The sequence below is a fragment of the Brienomyrus brachyistius genome, chromosome 7, assembly GCF_023856365.1.
Source record: "Brienomyrus brachyistius isolate T26 chromosome 7, BBRACH_0.4, whole genome shotgun sequence".
Classification (NCBI taxonomy): Eukaryota; Metazoa; Chordata; class Actinopteri; order Osteoglossiformes; family Mormyridae; genus Brienomyrus; species Brienomyrus brachyistius.
This window is the reverse complement of record NC_064539.1, coordinates 2,961,322-2,982,461: the sequence shown is the minus strand read 5'-3', so window position 1 is coordinate 2,982,461 and position 21,140 is coordinate 2,961,322. Positions and strand designations below refer to the sequence as shown.

Sequence of the window (21,140 nt, the reverse complement as noted above, 5' to 3'; positions counted from 1 at the left end):
ATAGGTTACTTAGGCTGAGACAAGGGTCACTTTAGTAGCTGTCGGAAGACCACAGAGTTTTCTGTAGACCTTCATATTTTTAGAGTGAACAGGTGTTGCTATATTTGATTTGTTGCTTAGGGATGGTATACAAACTATTCATTGTTTTCCTCATTGGAAACCTGAAATATATAAGTATCAGTGCATACAGTATATATATGTGTCCAACCAATCAGAATAGTGCATAAAGCAGAATGATCTATAAATGGTCCCAAAGTCAATTTTTTTTCTCCTGAAGATTTTATCAGGCTTTACTTTTATTACCCAAGAGTTAAGTAACATGATTTAATTACATTTAGTGACATGAAATGCCCCTTACAATTACGGAGAAAGCTGTATGGCTATGTAAGCCAAGGATCTGTCAAGGTCAGGCAAGAGGCTAAACTTAGCATTAGGCTAAACTCACCTGGTAACAGGTGAAGCTGTTCCTTATGCTTGTATCTACTTAATATAATAGTTTCGCACACAGTGTCTTGAAAGAAAGGCCAGAGGGGAGAATGACTTCATATGTTAATGCAGACAATGTTGAAATCTGTATTCTTTCTATAAACAGGTTTCATAATCTTTCTTTTTATGTAAGAAAAGCATCACTGCTGTCAGACAGTTTGTGCTATTAAGCCTTTGTATATAACGCACCTGAATAATTATATTTTTAAGTGATGACAAGTGACTTGTAAAAAAGTATCCCAAATGTATTTTAATCCATATTTTAAAATAGTATTTTCCCTAAATGGCAAAAGTAATTTGTGACAAAGTATTTTTTAAATGTTGGATTTACACTGTATGGACAAAAGTAATGGGAAACACCTCTTAATTATTGAATTCATCTGTTTCATTCAGACCCATTGTCACAAGTGTATATAATCAAACACCTAGCCATGCAGTCAGGTTTACGAACATTTGTGAAAGAATAGGTTGTTCTGAAGAGTTCAGTGAATTCAAGCTTGGTACTGTCATAGGATGCCACCTTTGCAATAAGTCGTGAAATTTCTTCCCTACTATTGACTCAGTAACTGCAGAGTTCCAAATTCCTCTACCATTAACCCCAGCACAAAAACTGTGCGGCAGGAACTTCATGGAATGTGGTTGCATGGCCGAGCTGCATGCAAGCCTCACATCATCAAGCGCAATGCCAAGTATTGGCTGGAATGATGCACAGCACACTGGCACTGGGCTCTGGACCAGTGAAATGTATTCTGTGGCATAGCGAATCATACTTCTCTGTCTGGCAGTCTGATGGAGGAGTCTGGGTTTGGTGGATGCCAGAAAAATGTTACCTGCCTGATTGCATTGTGCTAACTGCAAAGTTTAGATAGAGTAGAGATAATGGTAAGGGGTTGTTTTTCAGGGGTTGAGCTAGGCTCCTTAGTTCCAGTGAAGGTAATTCTTAAAGGTTCCTCATTTTGGACATTTTGGACAACTCTATGCTTTCAACTTTGTGGGAACAGTTTAGGGAAGGCCATTTTCTGTTCCAGCATGACTGTGCCCCAGAGCTCAAAGCAGAGTCCATAAAGTCATGGTTGGGTGAGTTTGGTGAGGAAAACCTTGACTGGCCCACACAGAGCTCTGACCTCAACCCCATCAAACACCTTGGGATGAACTAGAATTTAGATTGTAAGCCAGGCCTTCACATCCAACATCAGTGCCCAACCTCACAAATGCTCTTCTGGATGAATGGGCAAAAATTCCCATAGACACACTCTAAATCTTGTGGAAATCCTTCCCAGAAGTGTGACAATTGTTATATCTGCAAAGGGGGCACCAACTCCATATTGATGCCTATGGATTTAGAATGGGATGTCATAAAAGTTCCTGTAGGTGTAATGGCCGGGTGTCTCAATACTTTTGTCCATATAGGGTATGTGTCAACATTGAAGAATATACTATTTTTAAGTAACATGCTCTCTGACAGAGGGTTACTCCATGTTTTGTTGTGAAATATCCATCCATTTTCTGTAATCCTATTCTGAGTCACAGGGGTTCCAGAACCTATGGGCACAATGCAGGGGACAACCCAGGATGGGGCGCCAACTCATTGAAGGACACACTCACACACCATTCACACTTTCAGGCAATTTGGCAACACCAATTAACCTCCACATGTGTTCAGACTGTGGGGGGTAGGGGGGGGAAACTGGGGTACTCAGAAAAAATCCCATGATGACACAGGGAGAAAGGAGCCCTGTGTGAATTGGGCTCGCGTCTGTTGGTGTGCCTCAGTAGACGTGCCTCTGTAGATATGTCTCTGTAGATGTGCCTATGTAAATGTGCCTCTGTAGGTGTGCAACAGCAGACATGCTGTGCCTCTGTAGATGTGCCTCTGTAGGCATGCCAATGTAGATGTGTCTCTGTAGGCATGCCAATGTAGATGTGTCTCTGTAGATGTGCCCTTGTAGACGTGCTTCAGGTGTGTTGCTGTAGACGTGCAATCTGTCATCTTAATGAGTCATCAAAGATGGCTTAAAAGAAACTGAGAAATACTGAGAAAATCCCTTTTCATTTTGCCAGTTCAGATATTCAAAACTAAACAAAACATGGACATTGACAAAGGATGGCTTATGCTTTATGTATGTATGAGTGTACATGTATATGTGCATTTGTTTGCATGCATGTATGTATCTATGTATCTGTATGTATGTATGTGAGCATGTATGTTTGTATGTATGTTAAAGAAATGTCATGCCTCAGGTAAACGAGAAAACAAAAGTTATGGAAAAAACAGCAGTTCTGCAGACCTGGTCGTTAATCATTCTGCATTTTATGTTGCTGCTGAAATAGAAATGCAGATGAATTCTGTTCAGGAATTGACACTGATGAGGTAAAAGTTATAATTCATTAGCGAACTAATAATAAGCAGTAGGGGACACATGTTGCTATGTAAAGTGTGACCTCAGAGTGTGACTATTTAATTGCTACATGACATCTCTCATCTACTATGAGTATGAGTATTTATATAGTTATAATTCAAAGTATTACTCATAGTTATTTGCACTATTACTTCTATTACCATTACTTCTGTTCCCTTTAAACTCTTTACCTTACCTTTATTCCTCTTGTTGCACTGAGCATGTATATGACAAAAGAATTTACCTCGGGATAAATAAAGTTTTTTCTTATCTTATCTTACTCACCTGCCATTGGGTCTAGTGAAGGTGTTTATTTGGGTTGGATAAGGCTGTAAATGCATTCTATACAAAACTAGTCAAAATACTTATGTACAAGCTTTCAGTTACCTGCAAAACCAATAATGGGCAAATTAACTAGAGTTTGTTTTGTGGGAGAAATGGCAGGCCTAGCTTTTATATTGACTGCCACTTTTGTAATCTGTAATGAGGTTAGCAAGTCACTTCTTTGTCAGTGTGTGACTAGTTCTGTCTTTCACGCTAAGAGGATTTGAAATACATCATGAAATCATTATAATGCTGTAATTTGATATGAGGGACTGTAGATGAAATCTGCAGCATCGTCACGTCTGACCAGTCTGGATTAGCTTGCTGTCATTCTGAATCGCTTCTTTAAAAAAAATAATTGCAGCACTACTGTATTACACAGCAGAACATGAATATATCTGCAGGTTCCTTGTTATAGCATGAAAATCCCTGATATTGTTTTACTAGAGGTTGGGGGGTGAATTCGCCGGGCGCACACTGTCTCTGTGTCCGCCGCCAGTTTGGAAACAAACGTCCCTCTGTGTTTGCCACATTCAGCCACCTCTCTGACCTCCTGTCGCCAACAGGAGTGCCTCCCCCCATTGTCCTAACAGCTGATGTCGCTAGGGTTGAGTGAGCAGCCATGTTGGCCACTGTGTCATTAATCTTTGAGGCTCCTGCCCTCAGGACAAAAGGCTGTGGGGGGAGATCAGGTTGCTTTTTTTTAAAAAAATGTTAATGGTATGTGAGGCAGCTGGACCAATGGCAGTCAGCAGGAGGTAGACAGGCCAATGACAGCCAGCATGAGATGTGTATGCATCTCATCAATGCTTCACATATTCTTGTCACATCTGAATGAGCATCTTTCCTGGTGACAGCTTCCTGTTTTATTTTACATTTTTAGCAGACATCTATCTAAAAAAGGTCAGGGGCCCAGCAGTCGAATTGCTCTGTGTCCCATTGGGTTTGAACCTTCTGATGACAGGCACGGCCTCCTGACCCACTGAGCCACACAGTGCCTCCACTTTCACTGGCTCACTGATACCTCTGATAGTTCTTCAGTTACAATAATACTTGCTTTCCCCACATCAAGATCTGCAAACTATAATTTCTTTATTCGTCTCCTGCATAAATGTCCATCCATAAGAATTAATACAATACATAATGAATAATGTCAACAAATAAAACTCAGTCAATGATTCCAAATAACATAAATCTCGCATGGGAAATGTTGGTAAAATGCCTGCAAAGACCTACACAGTTATGCTGATAAATTGTCTTGTTGACTCTAGTATAACATATATGACAGCAACTAAACAATGTCAGTCATATATTTCCATGGGACTCCCAGCATTTGCATTCATTTTCTGCCAAATATCTGTAATATAATTGTGTAGTTTAATCGGTCAATAGCTGCTAATTCATAGTTTTTTTGCATGGATATTATTCGGCAAAGGGAGTGTAAGCCCGGAGAAAAGATTTCTGCTGTAACATCACATGCACATGACCTCACCATGTCAGTTTGCACGAAGCCAAATACGAACATGAGTTCATGTATTCAGGTGAAAACTGGAACAAAAGCCACGGCAGGAATGTCTTGGCAAAGAATGTCTGCATTCGGGTGACGGATTTCTCCGGAGAGGTGGGATCCTTGGTCAGGCAGAAAGGGCCCCAGGATGTCCCCCGAGTGGCACGGCGAGTTCTCACTATTTGAAATCTTCATGTTCAAAACTGAAGAGGAATAAAATTACCTGTATTTGTCCGAGCAGGGTCAGAATATTGTCCATGGTCACTGGGCTAAGTGTAAGACTATAGGAAATTACTGAGCACTTAGCCTGGCCTATGGCTAGAGTTGGGTAATTCAGGTCCAGAGGTAGATGTCCAGACTGAGATTTTGTTTCAACCAACTAGTTGAGTACTCTGACTGTGACTCTTTTTGCTTAACTAGTTGGCTGAAACAAAATGTTGGTCTGGTCTTTTACTCTCTGGACCTGAAGTACCCAACTCTGTGTATGGGTGTGTGGGATTTCACAAGAAAACCGCTCACGTGTTGCTGCCATAATGCAAAAAAGCAGCCTACTGTAGAAGCAATGCTTCTCGCCAGTGAGGGTATTGTTTCCCTTGTTTTGAGACAGCTTATCCCTTTAATACTTCAATTTTGGTGAACAGAAACAAGAGCAGTATTCATACAATGTTTTACATGGAGCAAATTAACAAAGCAATGCTGAAAAGACGGATAGAAAGATAATTTTTGTCTTTGGAATTTCAATGTGCAAAGATCACCGTGGAAGGTAGACGTAACATATAACTCAAAGAATGAGGTTAGGGAGTTAAAGAGGAGAGTGGGAGAGCAGCGTACGCATCAGAATACATATACACACGCAAAGTGAGAAGTAATGATTATATCTTGTTTGATTGTTGTCTACTAGAGTACTGGGGTCACTCTGTGAAGACTTGCATTAGGTCGTGTTACTGTTTGTGCCTGCAATTATAACCATTATTCAGTCAGTAGTATAACTCCACCAGTCTGAATTCATAGAAAAGGGTCAAATGGGGCCCAAACAAAGGAATGCTGAGTTATTCTGTGAATTCACTTGTGTTCTAATCATCCCTTTGGCGTGATTTTCAGAAAGGATCATGACATCAAAGTTTGCTTGGAAAGGGACCTTATTGTAAAAGCACAGACTGTGGGCTGCCTCTCTGTCTCACTTCTTTTGACAGCCAAGGATTAAGGCAAATTAATTTGTTATTATATTCAGGCTTCGTGCTCTTTGTAGTGTTGTCTTTTGGAAACAGTGGAATTCCATTCCATTCCAGTTTGGCATTTGGGGATATTTGTAGAGCAGACACACATGACTGCCTGCCTTATTCTAATATTTGTCCCTTCCTTTTTAAATCTTAGGATGAAGTATTTTCCATTTCGTCTGAGAATACAGATTGTGGCCCTGCCATACTCACACACAAAGTCAACTACAATGATCTTGGTTCATTACCCTGCTAGTTGGGAGGGCGTGGCAAAATGCCTGTGGCATTTGGCCAAAATGCACCCCCAAAAGATCTGAAATGAAACCATTATTTAACAGGCATTAAAGGTAATTGTAATAGCCACATGTCAACCTTAGTAAATCACACACACATCTGCTTAATTGTTTGCTGCATGTTTTAACTCCAGTTACCATAGACATGGTTGAATGTGTTCCTTAGCCCTTGTATTCCTTCTGAAAACATGGCTTAGAGCTGTGGTTTTTCTCCAGAAGTCAACATCAACTTCACTGCACCTAATAATGACCTTTATGATGATAACATTAATAAACTGATTTTTAATGTCCTAGTGTTCATTGTAGGTGCACAAGGCTGTCACTAGATATATAATGAGCAAGTAATGAATGGCTTTCCCTGTATACCATACATAAAATAATAGCTGTCCTCTACTTTGAGATACTATACAGTGATTCACTGAAAACAGCTGTTATTACCTAAACACTCTTATTTTACGCAAGTCCATTGAGCCCCCTGACTCAAGATATACTGTCCTGAAGTCTTTCATAACTCCCCTACTTATTAGTTGGACCACTTAAATGCTACTGTATCATTACTGTTGGTAAACTAATGAAAGTCAAGAATAAAGAATAAACGGTTTAATTAAGATGTGTCTGAGGGAATGTGACCTGTCTGTTCTCTCTTGGTAGCTGCCTCTGCTTCTAAGTCGGGTTCTTTGGTTAAGTTCCTGTGGACACAACATTCATCTCTGTATGCCAATGGCAGGTCAGATTTTAGTAGGCTTTTCATGCCAGACACCAAAAGAATTTTGTGTAATGGAATTACATAAAATGATGGAAATGAAAGTAAATGTCAGTTTGCTGTTTTAGCTTGCTGAGGGGACACTGTGACCAGGCTGATTTATTATAGCATTTGGGATTCCTAGGTTTGTGGCCTCACCTCCGAACTGCTGGAAGTCTCTTATCAGTGGGGGGGCAGGGTTGGGGCAGAGCCCCCACTGCCAGTCCATGGATCTTATGCTTGGGGCGGCTTGGTGTTATGGTGCTGATTTACTGACATAATAAGCAGCAAGGAAGCTCAGCACTTCTGCCGGGGCCTCCCACAGCCTCAGGTCCCATCTCCTTCCAGGTTCAGATTTCTATTGTATCATTGGGGCGGCTCTCCACTGACAGGTCCTACGGTGTCACAGATGATGCTAAGGCACCTATCTTTAACCATTAAGTGTGCAAAACACTGAACAGTGCCAATGCTCTTAATGTCTCACTTTCAGCTGATGTGAATAGTCGTCTTAGTAAGAGCTTACTATGTTTGGTAAATGTCAGGCTCCTGCCTTAGTACCGCTTAACACTCATACCTGGGCTTTCTCTTGGAAGGTCATTCTAGATGCCTATTCGACTCCTTGAGAGCCGTGTGTTTGTAATGTGTTATTTGCCCGACTTGTACTTCACTTTGGGGAAACGCGTCTGTTAATGTAAAATAATAAGACAGGGTCTTATTAATAAAAAAACACATTAATAAAATACAGTAGTATTTTTATTCTATTAAAGTTTAACGGCAATCTCCCAAACCATATGTCCCCCTATCGGCAACATTGGCATAAGCATGTATGGTATATAGAGATAAGCCCCCGACCAATCAGAATAAAGGATACGCCCCCTCCCGCTTATGACGTCAGAAGCGGAGCAGAATTAAACTCCGCCCAATGTACCAGTTAATATTTTTTCCTTGGTTCATTTAAATCAGAGCTAGATACGATTTTAACAACTCTGACCTATTAGTTAAGTTCTCCCCAAACGAGCTTGATGAGCCGAATGGCCTCCTCTCGTTTGTAAATTTCTTATGTTGTTATAAGTGAATTTGTTCTCTGAATTAAAAAGATTTTGTTTTACAAATTACTATAGTAGGTTTACTGAAAACAACCATGTAATGATTTCTGTCCTTTCTATCCATCCATATCTATCCATCCATCTTCCATCTGTTTATCCCCTCCAAGATTATGGTGGGAGCCCAGAGCTGATTCCCTCAATTCAGGGCATAAGGCTAGGTAACACCCTGGACTGGGTTCCAAAACATATATGTCATTTCCTATTAGGAAAGATAATGTGTTTTCCCCCAGTGAGCAGACCAAATGTCTATATTATTTCCTGCAGAAGTCGACCAAGGGGCTGGTCGTCCTGGAGCATGTCTTCAGCCACATTAACCTGGTGGAGACAGAGTATTTCGGCCTGAGATACTGCGACCTGAGCCACCAGACGGTAAGTAAGAGCTCAGCCAGGCACCTGGCCACAGGACGCCTGTAATTTTTAAAGTTTCTTTCAAGTTATTCCACATGCGAGCACGTAAACATTTATGTGATCATAATTTATTGCAGTCAAAGAACAAGATAAGACTGAGATATCTGTGAGGCTCTGGCAAGCTTCTCACGAGCTACAGAATTGTTGAGATGTCAGATGTTCTTGAGAAGGTGTGGCACTCCCGAGATGGAAGGAGATTGTGTTTGCCCCGAGGCTGGAGAGAGGTTAAGCAGAGTGCAAGGTTGTCTAGTTATCTAGTGCAAATGTCTCTCTGAAGGGCATTATCACCACAAGAGCTATAAGGGATGTCTCCAAGGTCTACAAAGTCACAGGCCATGTCAGAAGCACACAAAGAAACACAAAGATACTCCTGTATGAATAATAATCACATTTTACTGCAATGTGAGGAGAGGAGAAAAATATTCACTTGAATTAATTATTATAATTTGCCTGCAAAGGTCTCTGCTAATGTCTTTGCATGTTAATTATGGATCTAATCGTTTTAATGAAAAGGCCCATATTATTCTTCACCTAGTAAATGATATGTACTTTCCAACTTTGCGCTTACCCATTGAAATGAACAGAACTGATTTTGCGGCTGAGTCGTAGGGCTTGCCTAGACGGACGGATTGACATATTGGTTGTCTCAGTACACTTTACGGATTGCGTGCAATTCCCTCGCAAAGACGAAAAAAACTTTATTTATTATGGGCCTATTCATTTCAATGAAGAGACCCATTTTACTCTTCACCTAGTAAACTATCCATCCATCCATCCATTTTCCAAACCGCTTATCCTACTGGGTCGCGGGGGGTCCGGAGCCTATCCCGGAAGCAATGGGCACGAGGCAGGGAACAACCCAGGATGGAGGGCCAGCCCATCGCAGGGCACACTCACACACCTCTAGCAAACTATCCATCCATCCATCCATTTTCCAAACCGCTTATCCTACTGGGTCGCGGGAGGTCCGGAGCCTATCCCGGAAGCAATGGGCACGAGGCAGGAAACAACCCAGGACGGGGGGCCAGCCCATCGCAAGGCACACTCACACCCCTCTAGTAAACTACATTTTCTGAATTTGCGCTTAGGCATTGAAATGGACGGAACTCACTTCGGTGCTAAGTCGTAGGGCTTGCCTAGCCAGACATATTGACATATCGTTTGTCTCTGTGCACCTTACGGATCGCGTGCAATTCCCTCTCAAATTCAAAAAAAACTTTATTATGGGCCTATTCATTTCAATGAAGAGACCCACATTGCTCTTCACCTAGTAAACTACATTTTCTGAATTTGCGCTTAGCTCGTGAAATGGATGGAGCTCAGTGTGATGCCAATTCATAGGGCTTGCTTAGATGGACAAACTGACATATCGTTAGTCTCGGTACACCTTACGGAACGCGTGCATTTCCATCTTAAAAAAACTTGCGGGTCGTACCGTAGCGTGCAGCCAGGCAATCTATGTATCAAAAGTTAGTCCTTCATGGTGTGAGGTGTGCTATTACTTTTCTTTACAGAATGCGTTACCATGGCGACGCTATTTACGCTCAAACACACTAAAAATCCATGGGAATGCATTGAATGCTAACTTTAGCATTAGCCTATACCTAACTAACCATCCATCCATCCATTTTCCAAACCACTTATCCTACTGGGTCGCAGGGGCGTCCAGAGCCTATCTTGGAAGCAATGGGCACGAGGCAGGGAACAACCCAGGATGGGGGGCCAGCCCATCGCAGGGCACTAACTAACCATGTGAATAGTAATATGGATCGATCGTTTTTAATTGCAGTGAATAGCCCAATAAACAGAAGCAAGTTTTTCCACTCAGCCAGTGTTCATGCCACAACAACAAGATTCAGTATTCAACCTCAGGCCTCATCACCCAACACCCCCATGTCCACCATCTAACCCACACTCGTCTTTCATTCCTCGTTCTCTCCCATTGATTTCAATGCATTTCAGTTTTCCTACTCGTCCAGTGTTCATGCCACAACTATAAGACTTGATTCTCAACATCAACTCTTATAACCAAACACCTTATGACCACCATCTTGACCTTTCTTACATTTATCATCCCTCGTTCTTTTCCATTCACGTCTATGCATTTCAGTCAAAGTTTTTCCAGTAGGCCAGTGTTCATGCCACAGCAAACAAGACTCGATATTCAACCTCAGGCCTCATCACCCAACACCTTATGACCACCACCTAACCCACACTCGTCTTTCATCCCTCTTTCTCCCCCATTTCTGTGAAAGTTTTCCTATTCGGCCACTGTTCATGCCACAGCTACAAGAATAATCATCCTCAGGCCGCATCACCCAACACCTAGCAATGCCTAGCAACCCCTTAGCAACCAGCTACTAACACCCTAGCAACGCCTTCCAAATGCCCTAGCAACACCCTAGCAACCACCTAGCATTGCATAGCAACACCCTAGCAACCGCATATCAGTGCAAAGCAACCACCTAGCAACCAGCAACCGACACCCTAGCAATGCCTTCCAACACCCTAGCAACACCCTAACAACCTGTTACCAATACCCTAGCAACACCTTCTGACACCATAGCAACCACCTAGCAATACCATAGCAACCACCTAGCAATGATTAGTGACACTTTATTTATTTTTTGGTTATTATTCTTCCGTGAATTTTGGCAATTAATGCGGGTCGTACCGTAATGTGTACCCAAGCAATCTATATATCAAAAGTTAGTTCTTGATGGTGTGAGGTGTGCTATTATTTTTGTTGGCATTTCGTGTTACCATGGGAATGCAATTCACGGTCAAGCACACTAAAAATCCCTTAGGAATGCAATGAATGCTAACTTTGGTTGTTGTTAGCCAATACCTAACTACTGCCATTGAAAACCATGTGTAGAGCAATATAGATCTTTTCATTGCAATGAATAGCCTAATAATAAATAGAAGCAAAGCTCCTGTCCAATCCACAAACACAATGACCCACACACTACCTAGCGCACCCTAGCAACCACCTAGCAATGCCTAGCAACCACCTAGAAACCAGCTAACACTCTAGCAATGCCTACCGACAGCCTAGCAACCACCTGGCAACACCTAGCAGCGACTTAGCAACCAGCTACCAACGCCCTAACAATGCCTTCTGTCACCCTAGTAACCACCTAGCAACACCCTAGCAACCCACCAAGAATGACATAGCAACACCCTAGCAACCACCTAGCAACGCCTATCAACCACCTAGCAACCACCTACTGACTGCCTAGCAATGCCTTCCGACACCCTAGTACTCACCTAGCAACACCCTAGCAACCACCTAGAATTGCATAGCAACCACTTAGCAACGCATAGTGACCAGCTACCAACACCCTAGTAACACCCTAGCAACCACCTAGAATTGTATAGCAACATCCTAGCAACCACCTGGCAACACCTAGCAACAACTTAGCAACCAGCTACCGACACCCTAGCATCACCATCTGACACCCTAGCAACCACCTAGCAGCACCCTAGCAACCATCTAGAATTGCATGGCAATACCCTAGCAACTAGCTGGCAAACACCTACCCACACCCTAGCAACACCTTCCGACACCCTAGGAACCACCTAGCAACCAGTTACTGACACCCTAGCAACCACCTAGCAATACCCTAGCGACCACCTGTGTTCACAATAGCAACACCTACTGACAACCTAGCAACTTCCTTCAAACTCCCTAACAACACCTACTGACACGCTAGGAACCACCTAAAAGCACGCTAGCAACCACCTAGCAACATCATTCCAATCACCAAGCAATGCCCAACCCAGCCAGTTTATTAGGAATACCAGCTCTTCCGTGGTCAGCAAAATAGGCCCATCTCAAAATTTCTTCAGGAATTTTCATTCTAGTGAACAATATCCTCTATGGGAGGTTAATTCAATTCTCAGGTGAAATGACTCTTTGAGAATTATTTATGTTTCTCAATTCTATGAGAATTTAAGAATGTATACCGTGTATTATGGACAAATGTTTAAAAGTGTGATTTTGTTCTTTTAAAAGTTAAAAACATGTTTAGCATGTATTTTTTGTCATACTGTGATAAAGGTGCCAAACAGCAGTGATACAAATTAGTTGTTCTTATTGTGTTGTTTATTATGCTACGATGTAAGTTTGCTATATCATGTTTTATTTAATGATATTAGATTTGCTACAGATAAATAGTTGTGGGGGAGGATTATTTGCAAGCTAGCCATGTAAATTAGGTAAGACAGCAGCCTGCAATTTTGGAATAAACTATATGGAATTACACGCACGCATAAACACACACACAAAACACAGAAAAACACACACACATAGTCTAATCATGTAAATTTATGTAAATGATTTAAATTATTTTTTATTTCTCCTCAGTGATACACAAAACAAATATTTATTTCTAAAATTTGATGTTAATGTAACCTAATTAATAAACAACTATTATAAAGGTGTGATAGTTAATTCAGACAGTGGCTTTTTGTTTATTTTAGTTATCGAAGTTATTTTAATGTTAACTTGAATACACATTAGCCCTAATATGAAACAACTTACAGGTATAGCATAGCATGTTTTATGCATGTAATGCTTCTCATATATACTCATGGTAGCTATGCTGGTATTCTGTGCTGTTGTATACTGTATGTGTATATATTACTGCTCAGTGACACAGCAGTATGTGGCAGAGATGGGGCAGTTTGCATGCATGTAGGATTCTGCGTATGTGAGGTGCGTGTTTATGTGTGGAGTGTGTGTATATACATCTATGCATTTGTGGGGTGAGCTTGAATGTTTACATATCGTAATGTATGCTGCAGTGATGCAATCTCCATGGTGTGCAGAAGCGCACCAAGGATGGTAATGCAACCAAATATAGGCCTTTGGGTAACAATGGAAGGTACTGGAAACGTGACACCATGGAAATGAAAGTGGTGGACTGGCAGGTCTGTCTGCTATAAGCTGAAAAGAACTCAGACCACCCCCGCATCTGTGTTTCCACGGTTGGCACATGCTAACACATCAATATGCTGAGCATGGCTTTGCTAATTATTATCTCTGGCTATTTCAAATTTTATAACTTATAAGACAATTCCAGTGCAGTTTGATCATTTGCTTATTGTTATACTTCATAGCAAACATCAGACCAACTTGAAGCTGATTCAATTTGAAGAGAAAATCGTGCTGCATAGCTCTCTACCCAGTGCTAGTCCCATGCTGGACTCCTGAGCACTTCTTTCAGTTACATTTCCTTGTTCTCCGCATTCCTGTTGAAGGCTGCCCTGTGTGGGTGCTAGGTGCTTCTTAAGCATTAAAAGAGTAGGTAAATGAGAAGGTGGGGTCTGGCCCGCTTGCTTTCATTAAGGATGCCAAGTCCCACTTTCTGCTTTCCTCAGATTCATTTATATTCCTCTCTGGTTTTTATTTACTGAATAGAAGTAATTCGGCGGGAACGGCGAAGGCTGAATGGAAAACTGCTCGTTAACTTAATTATCCATCAGCTCTTTCTGCTTGCAGTGGTCTTGTAGGCTTCCTTGACAAATCTGGGACGCTTAACAGAGGTGCATTTTTAAATGGGTACTGCACAAGGTCTGTAGCACACTGAAGAAGACATTACACTGAAACGCGTCTGTGTTGTGTGCAGACTTATAATAAATTTCATTGAAACAAAGTGCGACCTCTTTTAGTTATACTTCATTGACTCTTACTGCGGTCCAACACAACAATTGTGTTGTAGGACTAGGAGTGAAGCCCGTTTTTTTGCACCATATAATTGAATCACCCATCCAGGGTGGTAGTGCAGGGGTCAGTATGTGGCTAGGAGCCAGGCTGGACCAGAACCCTGAGAAACACTCGGGAATGCCTATAGTCACCCGTGGTTACAGTTCATGTCTTGCAGTCATGTCACTCTGAGTGACGTGTGTATAACCAAGACAACTCAGCATCACAAGCAGTGGTTATCGGAGAAGTGAAGCAGAGTGCGCTGGTGGCTGCCCCTTATCTGGTGACTGTTGTCCAGGAAGGTGGTTTTTTGGTTGGATTGTGAGACTCAGTTGGGAGGTGGAGTTGTCCTTCACCCAATGACAATAGCTCCAAACATATTTATATATGACATAGGGTAGAGATGCCATGGGGAACTTCTCTCTTTGCCTGTGCTTTCTTGCTTTCTGTGAGACACACATACAGGTGAGAGCAAGCTTGGGGGGTCACAGCACAGGGTCAGCTAGCGTGCAGAGGCCCTGGAGCTGGGGGTTACGGGCCTTGCTCAAGGGCGTAGCAGCAGCATCAATCTGCCGATCATGGGGTTTGAACCAGCAGCTTTCTTATGATTGCACAGCACGCTAACTCACTAGGCGATACACCACCTACCATGATCAGCATGACTGGAATCCTATTAAATGTATTTTGATTTCTGATTAAAGCATAACTGTAATACCCCACAGTCCTGATAATCAATTGGAAGATGTGTGGAAACAACAGAAATATTCATTCTGCAAGTTATTTGTTCAGCAAAAAATGTGAAATCACTGACGGGAAACACTGAATAGGCAGAGGCTAAAGTATCAGGAAACATGCCACTAAAAAATGAACAAAAGGAGGAACTTGTGATAATAAAGATTATGAAGAAATCACTTCCTTACCTAAGTATGACATTTTAAAATATGTCATATATTTGTTTTATGTGTTTGGTGAATTCACTTGGATTCTGCCTACTTCACACGTAAAATGCAGCTCAGTGTAAATCAAACACACTCCTGAATCTAATGTTTGGTAACCACTATGCATAAATACCAGCATTCCAGTTCTGTTCTAAACCTACTATTGATACTCTTAGCCTCACAAATAGCAAGTCATTGACCACAGGCTTAAATCCAGTCATTTACTGACCAGGTTAGGACGTTCAAAGTGCCTGTCTAGTGCATACCTATGGTGGGTGAGGTCAGAGCCGTTAATGCTGCCTCCACACCCCATAGCATGTTAGGACGCTACATTCTGTACCATACCCAGTAAACAAAAAACACAGGTAATATTGCCTGTTAGTAGGCCTTTTTGGAACACAATCTTTTAGAGCAGTGACATTCAATGTTTTTTACAGTGCAAGTCACTTTTATAAGGAAAATTATCGGGGAGATACCCATGGGAGAGTTTACCAAATGGGGTGGGGGTCCCTCTCAGTAGATTTTGCTGAATGGGGGGGGGGATAACTCTTGGTAGCTTTTGACAAATATGTCATATATTTGTCATAGGGAGGCTCCTCCTACATAAATTTTGCCAAATGGGGCGAGGGTCCCTCTTGGTAGATATTCCAGATATTTCTTGATCGCACCAGTGTCTGAAAACTCTAGATGCTGTAGTGTCTGAAAATCCCAAGAGTGTGAATGCTTAGACAACCACCATGCCTGGCACCAAGAGTCACCCCATGTTTAAAATCATTTACATCACCAGGGGTGGATTAATGATCAGGCTTGCCTCAGCTGCAGCCTAGGGGCCCAGAGTGATCTGGGGGCTCCTATTTGCCATCAAGTTTTTCTTTTATTACTATTTTTTAAAGTGATCCTTCATTGGTGTTTTATTTGTTTGCAAGTTGTTGATTTTTTAAGTTGAGGTGATGAATGGGGAGACTAATTCTTAAATGTATGTTTTTTTGCCGGTTTTTCTATAGCCTTGTGTATTTTCTGGTATGTATATGTGTCCTACATATAATGGATTTTACATGCCTGATCAATTAGCTTTATGCCGGGGAAGCCCATAGGAAAACATTGTAATAGTAAGAACTTGTTTTATATTCTTTTGGAATTTCCCTCTCTCTGCAAGGTTATCGATGGTCGATGCTATCTATGATACACATTGTGGATGCAGTTGACACGCACTGGATCAGAGTGTAACGTTTTAATGTTACCGCTATTGAGATGCTTTTATTCATCGAGGTTTCTGTTGAGCTCTTTCTGGTTGCTGCATATGCCTGATGTGACAATGTAAGCTTGCTGGTTTGTTGTTGTTCTGATGTGATTGCTTTTGCTTGATACAGTGTCAAATTACTTTATAGTTACTAATATTTAATAGTGTTATATTTAATCGTTGTATCATTTTGGGGAGTCTGGGCAGAAAAGGGGCCTATGAAAAGTGTAGCCAGTGGGTCCCTGAATTCATTACTCCTCCACTGTAGATCAGGCATCTTCTGCTTAACCAAAAAGCGAACGTCTTAACCCTGTCTGAGTTATAATGTTTGTATTCAATGCCAGCCATATGCTAATGCATTGTTATGAGAGGGCTAGGGGATGATTTTATAAATAAAACTTTCAAAACGGGATGACTGTTTAAAGCATTCTCCTGAAACAGCCTTCAGAAAATATTTTTCTCAAGTAGAAATCCTGGGAATAGAGAAAAGGGCCGACTTTTGTATTCATGGAGGTTGGGTCCTGTGGTGACCTCAGCCGGCCTTCTGGACGGCACACACTGCGTAACTTAGCAGCTAACTGCAAAGGCGAAAAACAGCACCTGGGCAGGAATGATACCGTGCACAAAAGTAAGCATTCCAGCTTCTTTTGACTAAATAGCGACATTAAGTGTTACTTTCAAAAACTGATTTGGAAAAACACCAACAAGAGGTAGATCTGGAGACATTTTGGCATAGCTGTAAGACATGACCTTAGAGATACTTAAGTAAGCCAAATAAAAATGCGAAATTCCACAAAAACAACTTGACGTGCCAAAATACAGGATTTTGAAAGTCAAGTGTGTTTATTCTCCTGGATTATTTCGGACATGATGTTTGAAAACTGGAACGAGAAATACATGAAGTATTACAGGTGTGCATTTTAATTTTGGCTTTTTGTTTAATAAATTAAATCTACCTTTATGACACACCATTTCAAATGGTCTGCAGCATTATTTATCAGAAACACACCCAAACAATATTCAACAATCAACGCCATAGCTTTAGTAATTATCCTGGTTATCATATAGTCGGTTTTAGCTATAATTTGGCATATATATCTGGGCCCATCAAGCACAAAACTGAATGCTCAGGTTATACCTGCTCTGGCGGCCGTTCTCTGACTTTACAGAGCTGCTCAGAAGCTTTGTGCTCTTCCAACATCATGCCAATCCAGGCATGAGTCAGTGGCTTGCTGCTGTACTGTAACTGTCAGACTCCAGAAGCAACCATGATTTATAAACATAATTACAGTGTAGGAGAGTATGTGGGACGCATTGGGTATGTTCCTTTGGGGGGTTTGACGAGTCTGTTGTTCCGCTAAGTTATTTAGTATTTTAACTATTTCTTATATCCAGTTTTGCTTCTGAATAATATTTTAAGTTTAAAATGTTTTTCCTTTCAATTCGAGCCACATATTAACCAAATGTGTTGTTTACAGTACTGGCTGGATCCTTTGAAAACCCTTAACGAACATAAAGATTTGATAACAAGTAGGTATTCGCCTGATTTCTGTGTTTTAAGTTCTCTTGCTAAATGTTACTTTCAAAATGTATCTGGCAATGTTGGGCAACCTATCTATCAGTAAATTGCTAAGTGTCATTAATGTCAGTGACAGCTATGTTAAAATTATGGAGGCTGCACTTATGATTATAGGCCGATGTCACATGCCTCTCTCTGAGCTGCTTCATTACTCACTGCTTTAAGGCTGATTCATACTTCTCCGCACAACCACAACACTTGCGTATCCACTTTTCACATGCGCACACGGAAATGTTCGTAGTTTTCCGGTCAACCTGCATTTGCACAATCACACAATGTGTTATATTTATATTTTTATTAATGATAATAATATAAATTATTATTCTGGTATTCCCTGCATGTGTACCACAGCAGTGAGGTTTGTGTCCGTTTCTCTATATTTTACAAATTCAGAAAGCCACCTCACAGGGTTGACTTTGGTCAGCTGCCTGGTGTAAGATTTTCAATTTGACACGAGTCTGCACTCACTTACTCAGGCATTTACATATATGTAACACTTTTATTACTTTTTAAATAGTCTGCAGAGTTTACAAACTACACTGTAGAGTTTACAAACCCATCCATGTTGTTATGCGCAGTGTATCCAGAGCTGCACATACACCACTGCGTAGACACAGATTTGGAGTACAGCAGGCGTTCGTCCGTGGAGGCTCACAACGTGTCATAAACGTTTTAATGGACACGTGCACTAGTACGCGTCCAGAGAAGTATGAACCAGCCTTTAACCTCACTTTCTGCTGTATTGCCATATGCAATTTCTGCATTGTGCCACCCATAGCAGTATTCAGATGGCTGTATTGTACGAATAGTTACGATTGGCAATCTTCAAGGCCTGGACGTGTGCCAAGTGTCTGTCTGAAAGCCACTTCACTGGCAAACAGGATAAAGAGGGCTAGCACAATAAACATAGTAGATCTTTTCCCATTTGCTATGTCAGCAGCCAGCTGGGCACAGACATATTTGGCTGTTTCTTTGCAGAAGAACAGAAGTAGCACTGGCCCATGATCTCAGAAAGATAAAAATCTGAAATGCTGGAGGGCTATACTGAAACCGAAAATGTGGGCTAATCTGTTGGGAAAAGAAGCCTTGGTGCAAATGCAGAGGTGATGTTGCCCTCTAAATAGGCTATCTATGTTATTCCAAAAGCGGATGGACCTCAGTCCATAAAGGTTATATAAAACAGTAGGAAGCAACATCCTGACTGCAGAACATTATTAAATCACCCCGAGTTTCCCTTTTTTGTCTTCACAGTTTGGTCACCTGCACTGTTCTCTTTAATTTGTGCCCCCGTTCATATTTTAGCGGGACCTCCCTACACCCTCTACTTTGGAGTCAAGTTTTATGCCGAGGATCCCTGTAAACTAAAGGAAGAAATAACCAGGTATATTCGGTCACATCAGTAACAGTATTAGTAACAGTATTCATGATAATTTTTTAATACTTGTGCTACATTAAGACAGTCCTCAGCTTGTCTGTTTGAATCCCTCATATTTCCTGATTCTGCCCCCTCCCCCCAGCCATTTTCACCCCACCAGCCTCCGCCGGCCTCCATCCCTCCGGTTCTGATCCAGCGGCCCGTGCCGCAACTTGTCCTTCTCCCCAGATACCAGTTCTTCCTCCAGGTGAAGCAGGACGTGCTGCAGGGCCGCCTGCCATGTCCGTCCAGCGCTGCCATGCAGCTGGCTGCTTTAGACGTGCAGGGTTAGTGTGCCCCCCCTCCCCCTCCCCCTGTTGTGACCATAATTGCGAACACTACAGGTCCATGTATGAGACAATCACTCCATGGTCGTTTGGTTCAGCATTTCATTGGCTACTATAATGTGTCAGTCTCAGAAATATTATCAAAGCAGATTCCATGCTTACCTTCACCTATTTTTATAACAAAGAAGTGATACATAGACAAGTGTCATTACAATTTATAAATGACATATATAAATATATAAATATTATATATAATATTTATATATTTATATACAAATATAAATGTCAGGATTCAAGTGTTTCTTGTCACATGCACAGTAAATGGTCAGTTATACTGTGTAATACAGATCTTACTTTGCTTGTCCTTCCAGACACTGGTAACAACAAATACAAGTACATTTATGATAATAAATATATATAATCTTTATATGTAAACATATAATGTAAATATTGTAAGTATCTGTCTCAGCATATCACTTTAATATTATTATGTATAATTAGGTCCCTGGGAGATGCTTTCTGCTACTGATTCATTATTTATGAGTATTTGTGGGTATTTTGGGGGAGGATTGATGCATTTTGTCAGGAATGCAATTTCACTCCACATTCTGTGGTCATTCAGAGTCCATTTTTCTCTCTGACTCTCCTTCTTCCCACAGCCGAGCTGGGCGATTATGACCCATCCAGGCATGTGTCGGGGTACGTGTCGGAGTACCGCTTCGTGCCGGATCAAAAACAGGAGCTCGAGGATGCCGTGGAGCGGATCCACAAAACCATAAAGTAAGGAGGTCCGCCGCTGTACAATGGAAAGACAAGTCCCCCCGTTTCATATGAGATATGAGAGACGAGAGATTTTGATTTATCACTAAGTAACAGGCCATTTCCAGTATTGTTTATTATCCCACCCAGGGTAAAACCAGATGAATGACTAAAACCTGAATCATGCAACAAAGGATGTCTTATGATAATATAGCCCTTATTCTTGATTATTAAGATGTATAACTTCATCATATGCAACCAATAAAAGCCGCTTAATGTACATCGTACCGTATTCGGAGACCTAGAGTGGTAAATGATTTTTTCCAGTTGGGCTTTGGATTCCTGTGGAACAACCTTTGCATACAATACATAGACTAACAATTTATTAGTATGAAGGAGCAGAGGTGGAAAGTAGAAATCTGGGCCAAGATTTTGTTTCAATCAACCAGTTGACTACTCATTGACTTTGACTCTTGATATTCAATTGGCTGGTTGGAACAAAATCTTGGTCTGGATTTGTACTTTCTGGACCTGAATTTTCCACCTCTGTAAAGGAGTGTATACAGTATTTAGATGCCAGATAAACCTAAATCAAGCAGATTAAAGCAGTTTTTCCGGTTTCCTTGAAGACCTGTGGTTCTCGTACATTTAAGTAAGCAACTGTAGGCCCAGTCATAGTAAGAAGAACGTACACATGTTGAACTAACTGGGAGGTTAAGTAGATGTCCCTT

At 41.4% G+C, this 21,140-nt stretch overlaps 1 protein-coding gene across 4 annotated transcripts in view; it reads left to right on the top strand.

The window, feature by feature from the left end:
* Positions 1-21,140, top strand: part of epb41l4a (erythrocyte membrane protein band 4.1 like 4A) — a 70,147-nt gene that overhangs the window by 2,956 nt on the left and 46,051 nt on the right. For all 4 annotated transcript variants that reach the window (XM_049019007.1, XM_049019009.1, XM_049019006.1 and 1 more), the window contains 5 exons: positions 8,339-8,443; positions 17,849-17,900; positions 19,252-19,330; positions 19,553-19,650; positions 20,310-20,430. In XM_049019007.1, the coding sequence (XP_048874964.1) occupies positions 8,339-8,443; positions 17,849-17,900; positions 19,252-19,330; positions 19,553-19,650; positions 20,310-20,430 (455 nt within the window). The remainder of the gene's footprint in view (positions 1-8,338; positions 8,444-17,848; positions 17,901-19,251; positions 19,331-19,552; positions 19,651-20,309; positions 20,431-21,140) is intronic.